The sequence below is a fragment of the Pseudopipra pipra genome, chromosome 1 (assembly GCF_036250125.1).
Source record: "Pseudopipra pipra isolate bDixPip1 chromosome 1, bDixPip1.hap1, whole genome shotgun sequence".
Classification (NCBI taxonomy): domain Eukaryota; kingdom Metazoa; phylum Chordata; class Aves; order Passeriformes; family Pipridae; genus Pseudopipra; species Pseudopipra pipra.
In genome coordinates, this window is record NC_087549.1 from 27,396,478 (window position 1) to 27,417,457 (window position 20,980).

The 20,980-nt window shown below is 39.8% G+C and overlaps 1 protein-coding gene and 1 long non-coding RNA gene across 5 annotated transcripts; one reads left to right on the plus strand and one right to left on the minus strand.

Moving 5' to 3' along the window:
• Positions 1-216: 216 nt before the first annotated feature.
• LOC135411774 (carbonic anhydrase 13-like) lies at positions 217-20,850 on the minus strand. Of its 4 annotated transcripts, XM_064649843.1 has the most exons (9): positions 20,424-20,850; positions 13,877-14,074; positions 13,481-13,529; positions 12,763-12,788; positions 10,042-10,160; positions 6,689-6,784; positions 5,491-5,553; positions 4,382-4,537; positions 217-2,289 (listed from the first exon to the last, which is right to left on the minus strand). In XM_064649843.1, exons 1-9 carry the CDS (start codon positions 20,452-20,454, stop codon positions 2,176-2,178), a joined length of 852 nt encoding a protein of 283 aa, XP_064505913.1. In that variant the 5' UTR covers positions 20,455-20,850; the 3' UTR covers positions 217-2,175. The 4 variants fall into 4 exon arrangements, with proteins under 4 accessions (XP_064505913.1, XP_064505894.1, XP_064505904.1 ...); XM_064649824.1 differs by lacking the exons at positions 12,763-12,788; positions 13,481-13,529 and having other exon boundaries at positions 20,424-20,841; XM_064649834.1 differs by lacking the exons at positions 13,481-13,529; positions 13,877-14,074; positions 20,424-20,850 and adding an exon at positions 12,252-12,316 and having other exon boundaries at positions 12,763-13,386.
• LOC135411810 (uncharacterized) lies at positions 16,642-18,742 on the plus strand. Its single transcript, XR_010429329.1, has 3 exons — positions 16,642-17,420; positions 18,002-18,159; positions 18,238-18,742. It is a non-coding gene; the product is annotated as an uncharacterized LOC135411810 (long non-coding RNA).
• Positions 20,851-20,980: the final 130 nt, after the last annotated feature.

The window sequence follows — 20,980 nt, forward strand, 5'->3', positions numbered from 1 at the left end:
ACTATCAGAAACTTGTACAATTGATTGCATGTCTTACCACTGCCCAAGACTACATAAAGAATGTAAAGACATATCTAATAGTACACTGCCCAAAGGCGGTCTTCAAATGATGGGTGACAGTTTTTTCTAAAATTAGAGGTGCAGGAGCTAGATACAAAAGTGAAGTCCTCTCTGTAAAAGTTCAAGTTCTTCAATACAAAATACAAGACACATTCATAAAATCAATTTTTTATTTTGATAAAATTCTTATAAATATCAAAGCAATGGATCAACTCCATTGTTTTCAATATGCAAGAAACATATAAAACTTTTGTTTATGATATGAAGCAGTAGCCTTATTGCTTTTTCTTCTGAGGCTACTCACTTGATAGGGAAACATATCAAAACCAACACTAAGTCTAAAAAGGGGTGTGAAAACATACAACACACTCTCGCTTTCTCCATGCACACTTTCCTGACGTGCCCTTTAAGAACGAACTATCCTGAGGTCTTTTTATCTGCATTCTTCTCCCTATGCCAGAAAACAAAAAAGAAAGGGTTTTTCCCTTTGTTTAATACTTGTACCTGCTGCTGCTGCTAAATGCCTTTCATTTCTCTAATGGTCTATTTGTGCTCTCCTTCAGAAAACATTCAAAAGGCGACGGCAGGCCTTGCAGCATATAATAGCTATATTCTGGGGAGGAGAAAACAACAAAGTCCACCTGTCTTAAACTAAGCAAAAATATCTATATCTCTATGTCTAATTTATTAAAATGGCATATAAATTCAATCCTGATTGTGATTTCCCTCATGTTTGTCCATCTAAGATCAAAAGACCCACCGAGGTAAAAGGCAGAGCCTATAAAAAAATTAATTCATAGAAGATGAGTTGGTCAGAAGTACTACAGAGATTGATGGTAGTTGCCACCCATGAAACCTCTAGCTGCCTCTTCCAGGTACCACTGGTAACTATGTAGTTCTCCCAGTTTGAGACTAAATCTAATTCTATCCTAAGCTACATCCTATGGCAAGTTCATTAAAAAGAATAAAAATAAATTTGGCATAAAACAAACAATTATATTCAGCTAACAAAAGCTCCTGAGAGAAACTCAGGCTCAAGTCAATTCATAAAGACGGACATTTCAAGATATTGCTATTGAGGGCTGAGCTTTTTATTAGATATTGACTTGATTCCAATTTCTTTGGCTTTCTCTGAATGTTCTCTTTGGTCTTCTCTTTAGCATATAAGTGCAACCACCAAAGTTCAACTATGACAGCCAGTACCTTGAGACATTACAGACCTGAGCAGTTCTGTGCTCCACTGCATAGTGTGAGGTATGCACCATGTGGATCACACTGCAGCATCTAGCATGAAAGAGTCTGGAGCAACAGCCACCCCTGCCTTCTGATTTTAAGTGGCAAAAGTCTGATGCTACATGGATATAGTGTTATAGTTAGTCCCTTATTGTTCACCAAATGCAACAGACTACATTTAGACCCAAACAATTCCCTTTATGCCTTTCTACCTTGCAGTTTTCAGGTTTCAGGACAATTTCATCACTACACATTATGAAATTCAGGAATACCTAATCCACCTGACATGATCAGGTAATACACAAAATCCTTACTATTTGCTTTTTAAAAAATCATCAATCAGTACATGATTCCTGCTATGAAGCAGCCAGAATAACAGGATCATATAAACATCTGTTTTACTTAAATGCTGTTAGTCATTACTGCTTTTTGTTGAAAAGTGAAATGATAATATCATTGAAATAGTTTTTCCTTGAGAATTACATTGTGAAGTCCTATATAGAAGCTAAATGTTATGTTAGAGACCAGAAGAATAAACCCAGAACATCCTATACTGCCAATAATACCAGGCATCCTGTTCAGTAATTTGGTGGGAAATTCTGGGCAACTCCTTTACCACATCTGACCCTTATGATTAGCAGTGACCTCTGTGCTCCCAAACCAATGCACTCAAACAGTCAGACCTGTTAATGTCAGTGAACCTGCAACAGCTCAGGCAGGACATACTTGTCTGTGTGAAATGACTGCATGATAACCAGTAATAAAACAACACCTATTTGTTACAACAACTCAAGAAAAAAAATTAAAAATCACAAAGCATATTAACTATTAAAATTAATTCAGCCTTTGGTTTCAGAGGGAGACTACTCTGGCTTTACTCCTTTAATTCCTTCTGACTTCTCGTCCTCTTAGAGGCTGGGGAGGCCGGTAGTTTCTCAGCAAGCAGCAGGCGACCTCGTCCTCAGCAGTGCTCAGGAGGCTGCGGAATTTGGCCAGCTGTGATCAAAAGACACATAAAGGTCAGCAGAAAACCCTCATACTGATACCAGTGAAAATGCATGTAGTAAATATTAAACATACTTGTCACCTTTTTTCCACCTGGGAGAACAGAACTGTATTTTACTAAGGCATGTGGGGAATGGCAATTTCACCATTTCTGTCCTTGTAAATGAAAAAGGATGACTACTGAGAAAATCTCCCAAAATACATGTCAGCATGAAATTGTGCATAGGGATTACTTGCTTCCTATATTCACACTTTTCTTCATAACCTGATCTAAATCAGGAGGGTTTATATTTTTTAGTTGGATTTCATAGCTTGGAGATTCTGGAATGTTTTTTGCCAAAAATTACATTACGTTTCTTATAGTAAACACATTCTGTGTATGTTTTCTTGCTCAAAGAGTATATTCACAATTAACCTGGAATTGCAGGTGTGGTGATACAGAAAGCTGCTGTAATTGGCACTTACTCAAATCAGGAGAGACTCAAAATTCTTTCCTTGTGAAGGCACAGAACAAGCAGTTATTCACACCTCAGCATATGTTGATCCCAGCAGAAACCCCTAGCAAAACTCCATGTCTCAACCTCAGGAAATCTGAACCTGATTTAGTTTAGCATTTTGTTTTATTTCTAGTATTTCCAATATTCACTATTTCTATATATCACCTTACTTCCCTTCTAGGTTGCCAAAGGTAGGACATTATAATAGAGCATTTAGTTGTATGGCACATTGCATCTGATTTGCATTAAGAGCAAAAAGTCAGTGCTATCGTGCTTCACCCCATTCTAAAGCTAACATTTGGAATTCACGCTCCCTGTAAATTTATAAAAACTCAAAAGCTATTTTTAATTTCTTTCAACCTGAAAAATTTAACAAAAATTCAGTAGCAAACTCTAAAGCCCCAAAGAAACACAAACTTGAGGAATAAAACTAAATGGCAGAACAGTATCAGTCATAGTGCTGACTGATCAATCACAGCGGTGGACATTACTGGAAATACACACTTTTAGCTACATGCAACTTTATATTTATAAGAATATAGCATAATTCTACTTTACTACATAAGATATACCTAAAGTCTATGAAAAATGACTAGTAAAGAATCACTGTAATTGACAGTTTCCCACACCATGTCCTCTGAACCTGTTACACATGGCTGTATACAGCATTTCACATTTTAGAATGTATTAATTATATATTTGCCCAAATAAGAAGCTTTTAACATGAACAATGGCTTCTCTTTAGAAAGTTGATACCTTAATGCAAATTTTCAATCCTAGATCCTTACACATTGCAGTGAGTCTTACAAAGCCAGATTGACTGGAGTGGGGAAGAGATAGAGATGAGAAAAATGCACACACTGAGCAAATAAATTACTTCAAATCACTTGCAAACAGAATCTGAGGTCTCCTGACTAACAAGCATGCCACTCAGGAAGCTGTCTTAACATTTAGTAGAAAGACTGAAGTCACCATTTCTGCTGAGCATGTGGTCTCTGGTCAGAAAAACTCTTTACACTCAAGAGCATCAGCCCGCTGGGTGTCACTGTTGCAACATTAAGATACATCATGAAGCTCAATTTAACAAGAAATGTAAATAGACTCTTATGAAGTATCACAGTTTTCCTAAGACAGCCTAACATAACACCCCAATTTATTACGATTGTATTTGCTTTTCGCAATTCTAGTAAATTCATCAAGTTTTACATATCTGGAATGCAAGAATAAATTTACTATTCATCTGCCAGATAAAAATGCCAGAGAAGAGGCTTGAGCAGGATACGCAAGTAATCAAATCAAATGGAATTCCAGAATTCCTAAGTGTCATCAGAACTCTTTTTTTGATGTAAGTTCCTTATGGGTTATTTTTGATTATTAATTTTTAGAGTATGCAGATTCTTTTTACAAATGAATAATAAATAGCTGTTACAGCAAGAAAAGCAACAGGAAGTCAGGATAAATTTTATATACAAATTTTGCCTTTTGAAAATCCAATAAGTTCTGCAATGACATATTTGTGGATGTTATTTACAATTTCAAGTCTTACAAAAGCAACATTCTGATAGCGGTGACAAATCAAACAGTACCTGTTCAGAACAAACACTTATGGGTTCTCTCAGAACAATCCAGATGACACTCTCAAGAAGAGGTGGAACGGTAAGAGAGCCAAAGTAAGTCCAGTAGTCCAGGGATTTGGGAAGCAGACAGCTAGGATCAAAGTTTGTGAATAGTGCTTTTTTACCCTGGAAATTAAAAAAAAAAAAAAGGTCATTTGTATTCAAGTTTAATTATATTTAGAATTTTATTTCAAAGAAAAAAAAAGAAAAAGAAAAAAACAGGGAAATGTTATTTAATGTTATTTATAAGCAAAAGGCCAAGATAAGTCATGCTAAAGGAGGTAGAGCTTGTTCCACTATCAGGTGGGCTGGCAGCATCCTGGATGATGGAGGTCCTCATCAGTCAGACCTTCTGACGAGGTCTTACCTCTGTGACAGCTTTGCTGCTGCTGTCCCTGCTGCTGGCAAGACACCATCAAAGAGGTCATTTTAGCATAGGCTCCCCTGAGCTACAAGTGACCATGAGATGGAAGTTGAATGGAGAGGACAGAAGATGTTAGACTTTCAGTGTGGTCTCTGTGGGGCTGGCAGAGTAATCCCACAGGTTACTGTCACTGGCTCCTTTCACCATTTGCTCCTCCCAGGTCCACGTGTTACTACTGTTTCTCTGTGTTCCAGCTACCAGGCCAGAGAGGACTGTACAAAACATCATGTTGAGAATCAGGCTGATTTATCTCACACAAACAATAGAATTATTTCTCTGTACCTCCATTATTTCTCACCCTGTACCCCAGCAAAACAGGGGAAATACTTCCCTCATCTTTTTCACAGCTTTCCATAAAGTATGTTCTTCTCCTGCTACTATTCTCATAGCAACACATTCATCAGAGACTGGGTTCTGTGAGGAATTAGTCTTTTCCTCTGATCTTTTACTGTATAAAAACTGTCTGCTTAGTTTTCAGCCTAAGAAAAATGCTCCTAAACTGTCTCAAACCAGATGTGGATAGCTATGATACCAGTAATCAGGGAACATGAAAGTGAAGGGAGTAGCAGCCAGGTTTCAAAAAATAAAAAAAACAAACACCAAAACAACAAAAGCAACTACCAATACTAGTATTTTTTTAGAAAAACTCATTTACCTTGATTCTGATGGTGTCCAAGCGGTCAGTAATCTTCTTCAGCTGAGGGTTGCATTCACCAATCTATTAAAACCAGAGAAAAGAGAAACACTGGAGCTCCAGGGAAAATAACAAAAATAAATAATCAAAAACCAAATGCATAATGAAACTGTTTTATATAACTCTCCTTAAGTGACTGTGAGAGCCGATGGATTTTGTGAAGAAGCCTGTAACTAGCTGGTCCTTGGAAATAGTATTGGTCATAAAGAAGATCCGCTCCCTTGCTGATAATAATTATTCTGGCTACCCATAGTAATTATTTCAGCTACAAATGAATCACAAACTTTTCACTACAGGAGAACAGGAACCATTATTGTTCATGTTTTAATATGCAAGATATTAAAAGTGGCAAGCTTACATCTGTAATTTAAATTACTTAAAACATTGAAAACACTGTTCTTACGTATCCCAAGCAGAATTTGTCTGCTCAGAAGTCCAGTAACACTTTCCCTTGAACCATTATAATGCAAACTTGAAAGACTGAATTACTGAAGCAGTTCTTTGCAACTGCTGCATGGAATGGCTTCCTGACTGTGCCAGCACCAGCACTAGCTGTGCTCAGGAAGCTGTGGCATCCACCAGAAACCACAGATTTGACCAAAGCCCTATCTTTTGCCATGGATTGTGTGAATTCTCCATCTGTTTCTTCATGCAGAAGTCAATGAAGCTGTTGCACAAGTTTAATTCATCTTAGAACAGGTACAAATGACAAAAAGGTATATAAGAATTATAAGGAAATTCTCCAGTTTCTGGAGAATTTTGGTTTTATTATTATTATTATTTTCTAGAAGAAACTACCAGCTCAGAAACAAACTGTTAAAGAAACATTTGAATCAAACCAGATTGTCCCCATAAAGAAACCTATTAGTCAAGTACAGGTTATTTGGATCCATACAGGGACAGATGAATTAAGTTTCACATCTTATGTTGTACTGGAGTGCAAACTAGGCAAACAGACTCTCACTGTCTCGAAAAATCTCTTAATCTGATATTTTTATTCTTCAAGGAAGCATAGCTTTCCATATTGGCAGCTAAACACTATGAAGGAAACAAGTATAAAACAAGTATCTTTTTAGCAATAATTACACCAACCATCACGATTATCTCTTTGGGCTTATAATGCAGATTTATTAGCAGGGCTGGAGCATTCTTTTCTTACCTTCAGAAATACAGCCATGACTGCTAATCCATCTGACTGACGAGCTGCCTCAACAAAGCTGGAATACTTCTCTGCATTCCAATGGACCACATGAAGCTGAAAAGCAAGAGACACAGACAGCATCAACTCTCGCTGAACTGAAGAAGTGGCAAATGAATACTACAACTTTCTGGGTTAGATACTCTACTTCACTCTTTTGTATGCAGAGCCATTCAGTGCAGATATTTCATGAAATCAGTAAACATATAGTTCACACAAATGGCAAAAGTATTTTCAGGGGCTGGGATTATTCAAAGTTTAGCAGGAATCAGCACACCACAGTGCCTGGCAAACTGCTGTTGGGCCCTCAGAGTTTGAATTGGGAAGTTAAGATAAGAAAGTCAAAGGTTATATAACTAAAGGTTTTAAATCCATATTTAGTACAGCTGATTTTAAAAAGTGATTGAAATTCATGAAGATGTCCTTAGTATTTTACTCATCTTTTTCTTTAATCAAGCTTTCAGCAACATTAATCGGCCACATAAATAGCTAGAAAACAGGCAGAGGAACACACATTAAACTTGCACTGACCCCTTGTCCCTTGTTTAGTTCAAGCTAAAAAGCAACATTTCATTTTTGATACTTTCCAAATGTTATTTTTTTTGACCACCAGTAGTTAGGCCCTTACAAGCAGCTTGATTATCTCAGGTTTGAGCATTTTGCATTTCCAACATGTATTATTCTGGAACTGACCTCTTGTACTTGCTTAAGCAGCTTAAAGACACCACCTAGCCAGGTGGAAAAAGGAAAAGCCCATGATCTCTGCTCCCATGTCACCTAAGGCCCTCCTGCTATACCAGGTTTCCTAATTCCTGACCACAATTCATGGTGGAAGCTCCTGGTTCTCACGAAGTTCCAGAATGTCCCAGCCTCTGGAGAGAGCATAAACACTCACACAGCACTTACATGTAAGTACTTCACAAACATTAATTACTTTCACAAATCCCCCATGGATTAGTAAATCTTATTACCCACAGTTTTTAGACAGAGATGCTCAGAAGCAGCGCATGAGATTGGCTTTTCTAAAATTGGTGGCCATCTTTTCAGACCTTTAACTTTAGGAGTGCTGAAAAGCAGCTTCATCGAATGACTTAAACTGGGATGTATCTCTGAAAAAAAAAAGGCTTCCTTTTGGAATACAGCACTTACAAGACATCTAAAGTAAAAGCAATTTAGGAAAGCTGGAACTTGCTTTAAAGGTTTCCTATGGGAAATAACATAGTTGCATGGCTGAAATAGGGATCTAGGAGAATGAAGATTTTTACCCTAAATCTCAATCCTTGCCTAACCTCTCTGAGTTTCAATTTTTCATATCTGTTACTTGGTCTTACTTTATGTTAATGTTTGTTAAGCACTTGGGCTCTAAAGTGCTGAAACATTACTTCCAGCAAGGAATACCACTGTAGTCAACAATAATACATGTATGGCCACGATGACACGCATGCTGGCTCACGGCTTCAGAAATCCTTGAAGGAAAGTTGCTAAAAATATTATAAATTAAACCAGGAAGAGAACATAGTCCACTAAACTTTTCACAAGTGCACCAGTGTCCTGGAGCTCATAGTGTCTGCATCACTCACTATTATAAGTTCACAGAAGCTACATTGAACAACTTTTAAACAATTACCTTTTAACATACACAAAAAGGAAACAGATACTCTCAGTCAGAAATGACTTTTATTGTGGATTTGAAAAAAAAAAGGGAAAAAATACTAACAAAGAACAAAAAGGAAAATTCCCACAACTACTAACAGCCCACTCCACTCCCTCATAGCTTTGCCCCAAAAAAACCCAAGCCCACTATCCCAAAAAAACAAAATCCCCAAAGAAACAGAGCTGTGAAACACTTTTGGGTACAGACCCCTTCTCAATGGCTTGTGACTTCTCTGTAAGGAATATATCCCATCTTACCACCGCTCTGTCACTGCAGCTTGTGAAGAGATCTTGATCAGACCACATGTTGTCACAAAGAATGGAGCCATGGATCACTTCTGCTTCCCGGTGGGATTAGAGGCCAAACCTTGAAGCCTTCTTTACCTGTACACTAGTTCTTTCTTCAACTCAGTTGATGCTTTTTCTTGAAATCTTGCACATCTTCCTTACAAAGGTGAGCACTGAAACCATTTTCACATCTCCTTCTGAGGTATTTTCTTTTGTGTGAACAATGCTCAGAAGCCTTGATTTTAATTCTGCGTTTCTTATCCCAAAGCCAAAGTGACATCTGGAGAGCTTCTTGTGGAGGGTTACCCAACCAACAGGTAACAGAAAGGTTTTTAGACTGGCTAGAGATTCAGAGATATTTTCTCCTTCTGTTTGGTTTCTTAGATGGGAAACATATAATTTTCTCAGCTAGAAATTTGGGGTTGGTACTTAATGGTTTTAAAGCACCTCTATTAATTCTTTATATTCCATCTCACCTGGTTCCTGTGGAAAACATAAGCCTTTAAACACTGCAAATATCACTTTTCCCCATTAGTGTTAGAAAACTGATCTTTTTTCCTGACTGCTCTTTACATCACTTCCAGCAAAATCTGATCACACTACTGTGCATACATTGCATTTTTTTTCTTCTGTAGTATTATGCCTTTTATTTGTCCATTACCATTTATTTTTACATCTTTTACTTCTTTTTAACCCCAGAAAACTCTTCCACTCTCTGAATTACCTGCTGTTAAAGACCTCAGTCTCATCAAAATACTCCATGTTACTTCCATTTGCAAAGAGGAATCACATACTGAATACTTTTTCTTGCAGATTACTCAAATGCACCAAAGGAGGCAGAGCAGGAGTGAAAGCTCCATGCCAGAGCAGATGGTGCATGTCTCCCTGTGGCACCTCCACTGAAACACATTACCCCACATATAGCAGGCATCCCACAGATACTCAAGTGCAGTTCTTAAAATCATAACCACATTGCTAAGTGCACCACAAAATGCAACACTCTAAGTCTTGCATAAACTTTACACTGCACAGGCCCCAAATCAAATAATTCTGTTGTTTGTCATTGAAGTAGACTTTGAAAATGTTCTCCAAGGAAGAGACAGTGAAAGACAAAGTTTAAAATAGCTCTTGAACATTAAATCTTGCTCTTATCAAGCTCTCGTCTTCTGTATTCCTTTTTTAATCCTCTCCAAAGCTCTCAAATAGGTTCTCCTTTGAGAAAGGACCAAACATGCAACACTTCAGGAAGACTGCTTGTCTTTTGATAAAATGCAGGGAAGATGAAAAGCGGGAAGAGGAGGGGCAACATTATTCTTACAATGGAAAACTAGTCGCAAGCTTAGAGGTGCAGATGAGTCCATGCAAAGCCTTACCTCTGCCGCATACTTCATCCCATCCACCGCGTGCTCAGAGCCGGCTTCATCATTGGACCCCCAATGGAAGTGAATCTGGCGCAGCCTGTAGGTCCCGCTGAGCGGCCCCCCAGTCAGCACTGGAAACCCAAGCAGAGGAAAAGGCTTCACTGCAGGAACAGGAGCCTCTACCCACATCCTCTAACCTCACACCAAACTTCAGTCTTTGGACAGTCCTTTGCTCCTTCTAAAAAGCTCTCTCAGATGGCTTCCCACTTCTTGGAAGTACTACAGAAACACTCACTTGTCTGAGATATGACTCAAAATTGCATTTATGTGTAGATTAGTGGGTTATGGGCAACTAAAGGGTATGTTGTTATCTCCAGGTTTGTCTTGCTATGGGTTGAATATTTCTCAGAAAATAGGAAAATACTTGTATTTTGCAACATTCAAGAGAGTTTCCTCTCTTGAATAAATTTGAAAGAATCACTAAAAAATTAGGCTTAAAATACAGATTTTACGAATAAAAGGGGTGATCATAAAAATGTAATGTCAGTACAATTTCTTCTTCTCTTTGAAATTCGGAGGAAAATAGGTGGAGCTTAAAAAAATTTCAAGGCTCTTTCCTTCATTTGCAGCTAGATCTAGTTACATCAGATTGGAGTCGGAGAAAAAGGAGCTTATATTAACATAAATAAAAATAAACCAACGCTGCATATGCACTGTACAACGGCAATATTACTGACAATTAGCCAGGGCTGGAAGGCATGTACTATGAGGAGTGGCAAAGTACTTTGAGCTTGTCTAGTTTGGAGAAAAGAAGGCTGGGAAGTGTTCTCACTGCTCTCTACGGCTTCCTGAGGGGGGGAAGCAGAGAGGAAGCTGCTGGTCTCTTCTCTCAGGTATCCAGTGACAGGACTCATGGGAAAGGCTCAAAGCTGTGCCAGGGCAGGTTTAAACTGGACACTGGGAAGCATTTCTTTACTGAGGGTGGTCAAACACTGGAACAGGTTTCCTAGAGAGGTCATCAATGCCCCAAGCCTGTCAGTGTTTAAGAGGTGTTTGGACAATGCCCTTAACAACATGCTTCAACTTTTGGTCAGCCCTGAATTGCTCAGGCAGCTGGATCATTGTAGGTCCCTTCCAACTGAAAGAATCTGCTCTATTTTATTCTATTCTAATGCTATTCTGCTCTAATTCTATTCTGTTCTGATCTAATTCTATTCAACCTAACATGCATACGGACAGGCTTTTCCTTGTTTTGCTTTTGCAAGTGCTCATCATTTGCACATCAGAGTTAGAACCAAACCAGCTCTGCACAGAGACTCGAATGCGAATCATATTCAGAAAGATTCCTTATTCCCTGTAAAACAAATCATTCCATTCTCTGGCTCCATATATCCTCTGGCTCATTATAGAAATTTTAAGGGGAAATGAGGGGAGCTTTACCCAGATGGTTTTTAAATTAAGAGCAGTAGGAAGGACAATGGCAATTTTTTCTGTCTTCTAGGTTTAGTCCCAAACCTAAACTTTCTTAGGAACAAAATACACCAAATAAAGATGAAAGAATTTTAAGTTGCCTATTTGCTAACACAAGTAGCCTGGCTACAAGGAACTGGGACTGTTTATATGGGGGGAAAAATATTTGAGTTCCTTAAAGCTTCAACTCAAACCCATGCTTTTACACAGCCTACAGACAGAGGGGATGGAAAATGGCACTCCTAAAACAAATTCCTTCTTTCAAGGAATGAAAACTTGGAGGCAAATGATCATAGAAATGTGTAAAGATTGGTGTTGTAACTGGCTGAGGGAAAACTATTATGTAGAAATGCATTGGCGTGAAACACTTCCACTGAAAAATGTGAAAAACGGCCTGATGATGTATTTGTGCCACATCATACAGTGATGGTAAATCCCTTTCATTCCAATCGTAATTAAGGAGGATGTTGGTCACAAGCTTTTTGGGCAAATATCAGTATCTCAAATTTTGAAAAATGTTAGAAGAAGATCAATAGACTAATTTCAAAGAATGGAGCTAATGTGGTACCGAAGAGCATAAACAGACTTAAAAAAACAGTTACAGACCTGACAGCCCAGTTTCAATGCTGACCAAAGTGAAGAAATAGTTCATATGGAAGTCAGTTAATAATGCATTAAAAGATGCTAATGTATTTAGTACCAATTAATTTGATTTTTTTGTAATGAAACCAACACATAGCAGGAGTCCTTACTTCACAGGGGAGCCCCAGAAGCCAAATTTGGGCCCTAGAAAATTCAGTATTTTTTGAGCAATGACCTGAAAGAAAACAAAAACATTACTGATAAAGTTTGTCAGTGACAAATATTAGGGAAAATAGTGAATTATTCAGTTTATGGATGTGGATTGAAGAATCTAGTCCATACACAGAAGATATGGACTATGCTGAAGGAGACTGGGGATTACATCTGTTAATTATCCGATCTACATTTGCCAGTGCTTTGCCAAGACATGAACTATATTCTTGGAGATATGGCCTGAATAAAGGAGGATCACATTACCATTGCTTTGGTACCATGGTAAGCCTACAGAAATGCTATGTTCAGGCTCTGTCACTTCATGGATGGAATTAACAGAGTGGAAGAAGTTCTTGGTGTATACACATTCATTGCCTTTTTTTTCAAAAAAAAGAGTTTAAGGCTAAGTTGATACAACTCACATCAGCTGATGTGCTGTGAGGGTAATTAACAATTAGAACAACTTACCAAAGGCTGTGGTAGATTCATCGTCACTGGAAAATTTGAAATCAAGATTGTGTGTTTTTCTAAGAGATGTGCTTTACTTCACCAGTGCCTACTAGGCTTGAAGCAGAGATTAATTCTGGGAAGTTCCGTGGCATCTGACACACACGAGGTCAGACCGATCACTGATGATCAGCTGGTGGCCCTCAGGCAATATCCAATGTTGCTTGTATTGACAGAAAATTTAAAACTAAGACTGTCCAGGAAACCAAAGCACGATGGTGTCTCCATCTATTTCTCTCCCTGTTGACACTATAAGCTAACAAGTCCTCAGGACTAATGGACAGGGTGAGCAAAAATTAGTTTCCCTCTGGCTTTGACCCTTGGGAAAGCATTATATGGGCTTGGATCCTCAGCTAAGCCTCAGGCATCCACAAGATGATATGACTGCTTGAAGATTCTGTGCTCCTACAGTTTCAAGGGGGGTTGTGCTGGCTTGTCTAACATCTAAGACAAGGTTTTAAAGATGAAGGCACTAACATTACAAAGACTATGCTAAACCAGAGAACTATTGCTTGCAAAAAGGGAAGCTACATACTCCTGGAAAAGACTGGGACAATAACACTTTTCAGAGAAGAAAAGGGATCACTTGGGATATATTTCACTTGTTCTGTATTGGCTCTTTCCTGACACAAGAAGTCCAAGTATGGGTTGTAAAAAGGGGAAAAACATATAACCAAACCTGCAGCTAAATTCAGATAAGAGATTTGAGCGATTCAGTTGGAATGAACCTGTAATGAGACACAAAGGATTCATCTGCAGTGAGAGAGAGAGCAGCATTTGAAAAATTGTACACAGCACTGTTCAGACATGATGGCTGGCACTACCCAGATGGTTGGGGTGGATCAAACCACCGCTGTGAATAGGGAATCCCAGCACTTCCTGAGAAACACAATCTCGAACTCATGTACAAATACATTCCCACATTGTATCATGCTGAAAGACAGGGAAAAAAGGAATCTCTCATCTGGAGAAGCAAAGCCTTATCGTTCATGAGGAATTCATACCCAATAGTGAGATGTGCCCAGGCTCTATGCACTCTATATAGAAGACACAGTACAATAGGAAAGGAACAAACCTGATCTGTTGATGGTGTCATCGAACTCCACACTGGTGGAGTGCCCGTTGTTAAGGATGATTTTAGCAGAAGCTGGATCGTAATTGGGATTTAGAGGACGGAGGGAGGGATCATACTTGGTTTCCTCAGTTTTGATGTCGATGGGTGACTGACGGTCTCCATTAGCGACAGGAAAAACCTCCTTCCAGTGGGCAGGCCCTGCAACACATTGGAGGAGAAGTCTAAACTGATGACAGCACCCTCATTCTTATGAAAGAAAACTTGCTTGAATTGTTCTCATTTGTATCTTTTAAATTCAAAAAGGATGAATCAGGAAAACACAGATCAAAATACTCAGCTACTTTCGCTGCATCACATCGCAACAGCAGCTCTCAGGACCCCTTCATGGACCTTGCATGTACCCTTGAACAAGGCCACATGCAGTATATAGATAATTATTTACAGTTAAGACTCAACTATGCACAAGAAACATACAACAAATGTTCATTCAAATCAAGCATCATGTATCCAAGAGACACTATGCCCCAATACATTTCTGACATGCCATTTTTGCCTATTATCGTGTCTTATTATGTCTTTAAGGATTACCTCTTTTCTATCCAAATCCTCATATTAAGGATTTTTTTTATACCTTAGTAATTTGCTGCAAAAGACTTGAGAACACATCTTCTACTGACTATGCTGAATGAGATGGGGAGATGTCAAAAAAGGTAAAAAAAGCTGAGTGGTTCACAGGCTCTTCTGGAGCCTGATGGCACTGCCTGTAATCTAAGCACTGCTGCACCACTGGTCACCTCCACCTCTGCACACCAGCTGTCACAACAAAAGAGAGACTGTTACCCTCTAATCACAAAGTCTATATGCACACATGCACACACACACACACACTAGAGTAGCACTAACAAAATCCAAGAACAGGAACACTGAGGACAGTGGTGCCTGCACGAGGTTTGGATTTCTACTACCTCCTGCTGATAAATGAAAGTAGACCTTCCAGACAGACTTGCAGCACCATTATCAGTGTCAGGTAGAAATTAAAGGACTAAAGAAGTTGTTAACCAATACCAGTGATCTCAAGTTAGCCTTCCTCCCTCCATGCAGGCTAAGCCAAATGTAAGCTGAAAAGCTAATAAATCAATAATATGGATATGAGAAAACGGCAAATGCCATTCTAAAATGGTAAGAAAAGCTTCATTGATGAGATGTGTGAGTTATCTGTTATCTACTAAACACCAGAGTTCTCAATAAGAATATATATTCCATTTTCTAACCATACCTAGATAAAGAAGTCAAAGAAGAAACTATGAACAATAAGTTGCTTGGGGAATATTTTCAGTAAGTAAAAATAGAAAACAAGGTTTAGAATGGAAAAGAGGATAACGTAAGGAGAAAGAGGAAAGGGAAAAAGAGAAAAGTGAAAGGGGAAAGTCTGCAGGACAAAGGATCTTTCAGTATTAATAAATGTATAGTACCCCAGGCTTATAATGGATATGAAGCATAATAAATCAACTAAGAGAGACTAGATACAAGAAAACCTTAATATAAGCATGAGAACCAATCTTACAAAATCTGCATCACTGGAAATCTTTGTAACTCTCTATATGGAAGATAACTGATTTCAGTGTAAAAATTAGCCTGTTGGTTTGGGTCTTTTTTGACAGCTTAGCACTTAAATAAACATATTGACAAAAAAGGATTAAAATGTATGACACCACGATTAACAGCCTAACATCAAAAGTTGTCAGACATTTTTCTTTCCTCGACTTCAACAGAAGTAAACACAGCTGAGAAACTCACAGGTGCTAAAGGCGCCCCAACAGTAAATCAGGGAGGGAAGCGCCTGCAGCGCCGTGGGGCAGCAGCTTGCACAGCCATCTGGGCAGAGGCTGATTCTCCTCTGAGCAGCACCGAAAAATGGGAGAGAAGGAGAACTTGAAAGAACAGCCTAAGACTTAAGCCTCAGGCAGAAGAAAGGCAACGGCCTTTCGTCTTGAATTTGTTAAAAAGTCCTTTTGTTAATGACTGCATTAACTAAATGCATTAGGGAAATCGCTTCTGAGGTAGAAGATAAAAATCCTACTGGTTTGAAATATAAAACTGTTTCAACTTAATTTTTTCTCACTTCACAAATGGTCATCAAAGCTATCCAATATTTTAATTACATACAGTTTAGCATATATTTAATTGTGTTTAGATCCTAGTATCCTGTAGTTAGAGATGCAATGCGAAGTTTTATTCATAAGAACCATCATTCCATCATTTAAACCTAACTACTGTGTTTTGGGATGCTTAAAAAAAGCTTATTGCTACTTAATTTTAATGTTTCCAATATTCCTTAACTGAGAAAAGGCAAAATACATTTATATGCTTAACTACTTGGTCCATTTGCTCTAATTCCAAAATAACTACAGTTATTGTACATTACATAATATGAAAGATTTGCATTCAGAAATAATACAAAGGTGCCTAAAAGAGGACCCAAGGCTGTGTTTCTATCATTAGCTAATTATTTTACAGTAAACTTCAGTTCTAAAAAGACATGGTAGTTGTTTTTGTACTTGTTCTTGGCTCAGATGACCAAAATACTGTTTTGCTATGCTGATTAAACGTCTATCAGTAAACAAGACTACCAGAAATATGATCTTTTAAAATATACAGAAAAATATCAGGAAACTTCAGCTCATTTTGTACCACCAGGTCATATCAAGCAGAATTTCTTACTAGATAATCTATCAGGAATCTAATACAATTATTATACTCTTGTCACTCTAGGAAAACTGTGACTCAATTCATTACTACAGACCCTACCCCACCACAACCTCTGGATATGACTGTTGAAAAAAGTCATTACAGTTGGAAGAAATGCTCAAATGCATGTCATACAATTGGATTTAAGCAATGGGGTCTCCAGGGTGAAAATTTCTTCTGAATTTGGACCTGAACTAGGTGCCTTCGTATTAACATAATGTACACTTTAGTTTTATAAATATGTACTTTAAGACATATCTAGGAAAGTATAACTCACTACTCACTTCCCTTGGTTTTTTCATTTACTGAAGGAAAATGATTAATATACCAATTTTTGAACTTATTAAATGCTCTCTTTTTTGTTGGGAAAGTGTTCTGTTGCTAGAGGCGATTACCCAGTAGCTCTTAACAATCAAAGCCATTGTGACCAAGATTTATGACAAGACCCCAAACCATTCGCTCTGAAGATTTCATGCCTTTATTTTGGACACAGCATTACCAAATGCAATGCACACCTCTGACACTTTTAGGTCAGACTATCGCTGCATATACCACTCACCAGGACTGCACAAATTCAGTTCATGACACAGATCTCATAATGAAGGTAGTTAGGAATTTGCCAGGAAATAGAACTCATTGTGGCACCTGACAATGTTGTGTTTTTCTCCAACTGCAGTTAAAGATCATGAATTTTATCAAAAGGATAGACTAACTTGAGACGAGCCCAGTGAAGACACTGCAGGACACAGCTCAGTTCCAGGGAGCCTCTATATGTGCATAAATAGAGCACGTACAGGTGAAAAAGTGGATTTTTTTTTTAGAGTTTGTTATTACATATAGAAAGTGTATTATTTTACTATGGTCTGACCTTGACAGGATCACATCCTTATTTATTCCTAAAGAGAATCCATTGCCCAGTTTATCATCATACACAAAGTGCTTAAATTTATAAAGTTAGGTTTGCAAGTAATTTAGTTGCATATTAGGTTACAATAAGATTAGCTCAAATAAAAATCATTAAAAATAGTAATGGGTAAAATAAGTGCATTTTTTAAAGCAGCTATCAAAATGATGTAATGATTCTCAGAGAAAAGAAATCTATAAGGAGTTATAGTTGGACTCAAGTATCTTAAAGGTCTTTTCCAGCCTAAATGATTCTCTGTGGCTCTATGAATCATATCCCTTTTATTTATAAAATGCATCACTGTTACAGTAGTAACTAGATCAAGAGAAATTTTTTGCAGTAAAAGACAATACATGTAAGTATTTTCCATATATTTCATTAAACAAATAGTAAACAGAAGGCAATTGACTTCCCACTGTGGTTCCTTCCAACCTTACTCATTCTGTGATTCTGTGATTTGCCTTTTAACTAAGGGAATTCCCCAGTAAACAAAAAGGACTGTTCCTGTGAAGGGTGAGAACATTCCCCTCTTGACAGGAACCTTGAGCAGCAGTGAAAACCATTAATGATGCCACAATGAAGCCAGGTTTCAAGATTTCAATATTGTGCCTCTATAGATAAGCACAATAAGGTATGAGGGAAGAAAAGTGGCAAGAAAACAAAGGTCAAGGTTTTCATAGAAATAAAATGATGTCTTGTTGCATTTCAGAAATACATGCATCAAAGCAAGCAAGAACTATATGGCAAGCAGGGAGGCTCCAAGGGTGGCTTCTGTGAGAAGCCGTAGAAGCTTTCCCGCAGGGTAGTCATGCTGGAGCAGTTTGTGAAGAACTGCAGCCTGTGGGAAGAATTCACATTGGAGAAGTCCGTAGTGGGCTTCTCTCCACGGGACCCCACACTGCAGCAGGGGCAGAGTGTGAGGAGTCTTCCCGCTGAGGAGGAAGGAGAGGCAGAGACATGTGATGAACTGACTGCAGCCCCCACTCCCTGTCTCCTGCGCTGCTGGGGGGGAGGATGTAGAGAAAATCAAGAGTGAAGCTGAGCCTGGAATAAAGGGAGGGGTGGAGGGAAGTTGTTTTAAAGATTTAGTTTTATTTTCTCATTACCCTACTCTGATTTGATAGGCAACAAATAAAACTAATTGCCCCCAGTTGAGTCTGTTCTGCCCATGATGGTAAGTGGTGAGTGATCTCTCCCTGTCCTTATCTCGACCCACAAGCCTTTCAGTCTATTTTCGCTCCCCTGTCCAGCTGAGGAGGAGAGTGATAGAGCTGCTTTGGTGAACACCTGGCATCTTGCCAGGGTCAATCACCAAAACTTTTAATTCTGTCTGTAACAGTGGGCCCATGCCCTATATATAGATATACCATATAGGCAGACATGTATATGTAATATCTGACAGTTTACTTTATGCATGTAATGATTTATGTTGTGACTGTTGCAAGTAACAAATACAGAACTCAGAGGGAACACAGATGTCTTTTCAAGTCCGCAGGCAGTCAACTATAGATATAAGTGCACCAGATTTAACTAATTTTTTTTCTGCCTCATGAGTTGCAAAAGTTGATCTGAGTTTCAGGGAACCTGTTTTATGCCTCTCTCCTTTAGTCCCCTGTGAGAGGCAGGGGAAAGGGGGTGGATTGATGAGGAACTACCCACCTCACAGCTGCTGGGGGCTCCAAAAGAGGAGAGAGTGAAAGGCAAACTCCATCTTGAATATGTTATCAGCCAGTAAACAGTGTTACAGGAGAAATTGGGCCCCAAGCAAGGTCCAGGGCTACCCCTATAGAAACTCTGGTGGCCTCCCCTCTCTAGAAGTTGAGAATAGCAAACAAGGAGAGATAGGATAAGGCAGAGAGAGTGGGCTTCTTATCTGGACTGTGCAGGTGAAGCTCACAGCATGGAAACATATGGAGAAACAAATTTGAAAAACAAGACGCATTTACGTCTTCAGGGGAGGGGTAGAGCAGACTGCATAACAGCAGATAACACACCTAATCATTGCAACATCACTGTGATCCACCACCACCCAGTTTTTCAGGAAAAGTACATCCATCCAGAAAAGATGGAACAAGAGGGCCAGAAAGGAAAGGTAGTACTTGCACAAACAGTATTCTGAAATCTATATATTCTTACAGGCATTAGTATATGCAAATATATAGCTGTCTCCTTTTACTGTCACGGCGTCTTATTTCACTGTGTACAGACAATACAAGTTATTCCATGTATTTTGTCAGAGCCGAGCCTCCAATTTTCAAAATCATTTCCACTTCTACTTGCATGACTTGTGAGACCGTCTGCACACAAGAGCAGCGTTTGCATGACTTAAAATGCAAACCAGAACAAAGTCTTTAAGCCAGCTGATGAGCACATCTTGGGACTTCAAAGACCGGCAAGATTAAGGAAACCATGGAACAACTAAAATCCAAAAGCATCTCCTCTTAGGTGCATAGTTATACATTTAAATGACCAATTCCAGTAACCAAGATTTCCCACCGTGTAACAGAAGCAGAAAACAGCTGGAATCAGAAAGGCACTGCCGATACAGCAGCTCCGATCAGTGTGACTGTTCAACAAGTACTCGATGTGCACACGCAACTGTTCATGTACACGAGCAAACGAAATCGCGACCGGGAACGCGACAGACCCGACTCAAGCCAAGCCCCAGCCCGACTCTGCAGGCGATGCCTCACGCACGGACACCTCTCTCAGCCGCCTGCCTTGCAGAATGCCGAGACAAAAATCTGCTCGCTCTCACGCTGCAAAGCCTCGACAGCACCTCAGCTCATCCAGCTTTCCCGCGGGCGCGGGAGCTGCCGAGCCCGGCGGCGGGAGGTGCCCTCGGGGGGACCCCGCCGGCCGCCCCGACGACCCCCCCGCCTGCCGCTGCCCTACCGTTGTGCTCGTCGTATCCCCAGTGCAGCATGGCTCTGCTCTCCTGCCGGCACAGGACGGACGGGACGGGATGGGACGGGATGGGACAGGACGGGATGGGACGGGCTGGGACGGGAGAGGCGGCTGCGCCCGATTTGAAGGCGACGGGCGGCGACGCCCCGATCCTCGGGCGCTGATAAGGAGCCTGCGGCGCTTCGGCTCCCGGCCCGTTCGTGCCTGCTTTCGGCCCAAGCCCTCCACCGCCCAGCGTGCGCCCAGCACCGTCGGGGCCGCCCGGGACTGCAGTGCCATCTCTCCAGGGCCCGCTCTAACAGAGGAAGGTGCTTTCCCTCCGCCAGTCCCCGTCCCACTATAGCACGAGTTGTGCGAAGAGAAAAGATGGGAAAGTTGTTTCCACTCCTGGGGTCACCCCCGCTCCTCCCGAAAGTAAAGCGAAGCGCACACCGCTGCATCCTCTCCCGTCTTACTCCCAGGGGAGCGAACCCAATTCCCTTTGGAACCGGCCGTAGAAAGATTCCACGTTTTCCCAAGCGGGGCCCGTGGAGGCAGGAAGGTGT

Bases quoted from the DNA above. Each gene is read 5' to 3' on its own strand.
- LOC135411774 (XM_064649843.1), bottom strand. From the start codon at position 20,454: ATGCTGCACTGGGGATACGACGAGCACAACG. The intron at 10,161-12,762 runs GTAAGTTGTTCT...TTGGGTTTCCAG, and splicing joins TGAATCTACCACAGCCTTTG to TGCTGACTGGGGGGCCGCTC. The intron at 6,785-10,041 runs GTAAGGCTTTGC...CTTGCTTTTCAG, and splicing joins GGATGAAGTATGCGGCAGAG to CTTCATGTGGTCCATTGGAA.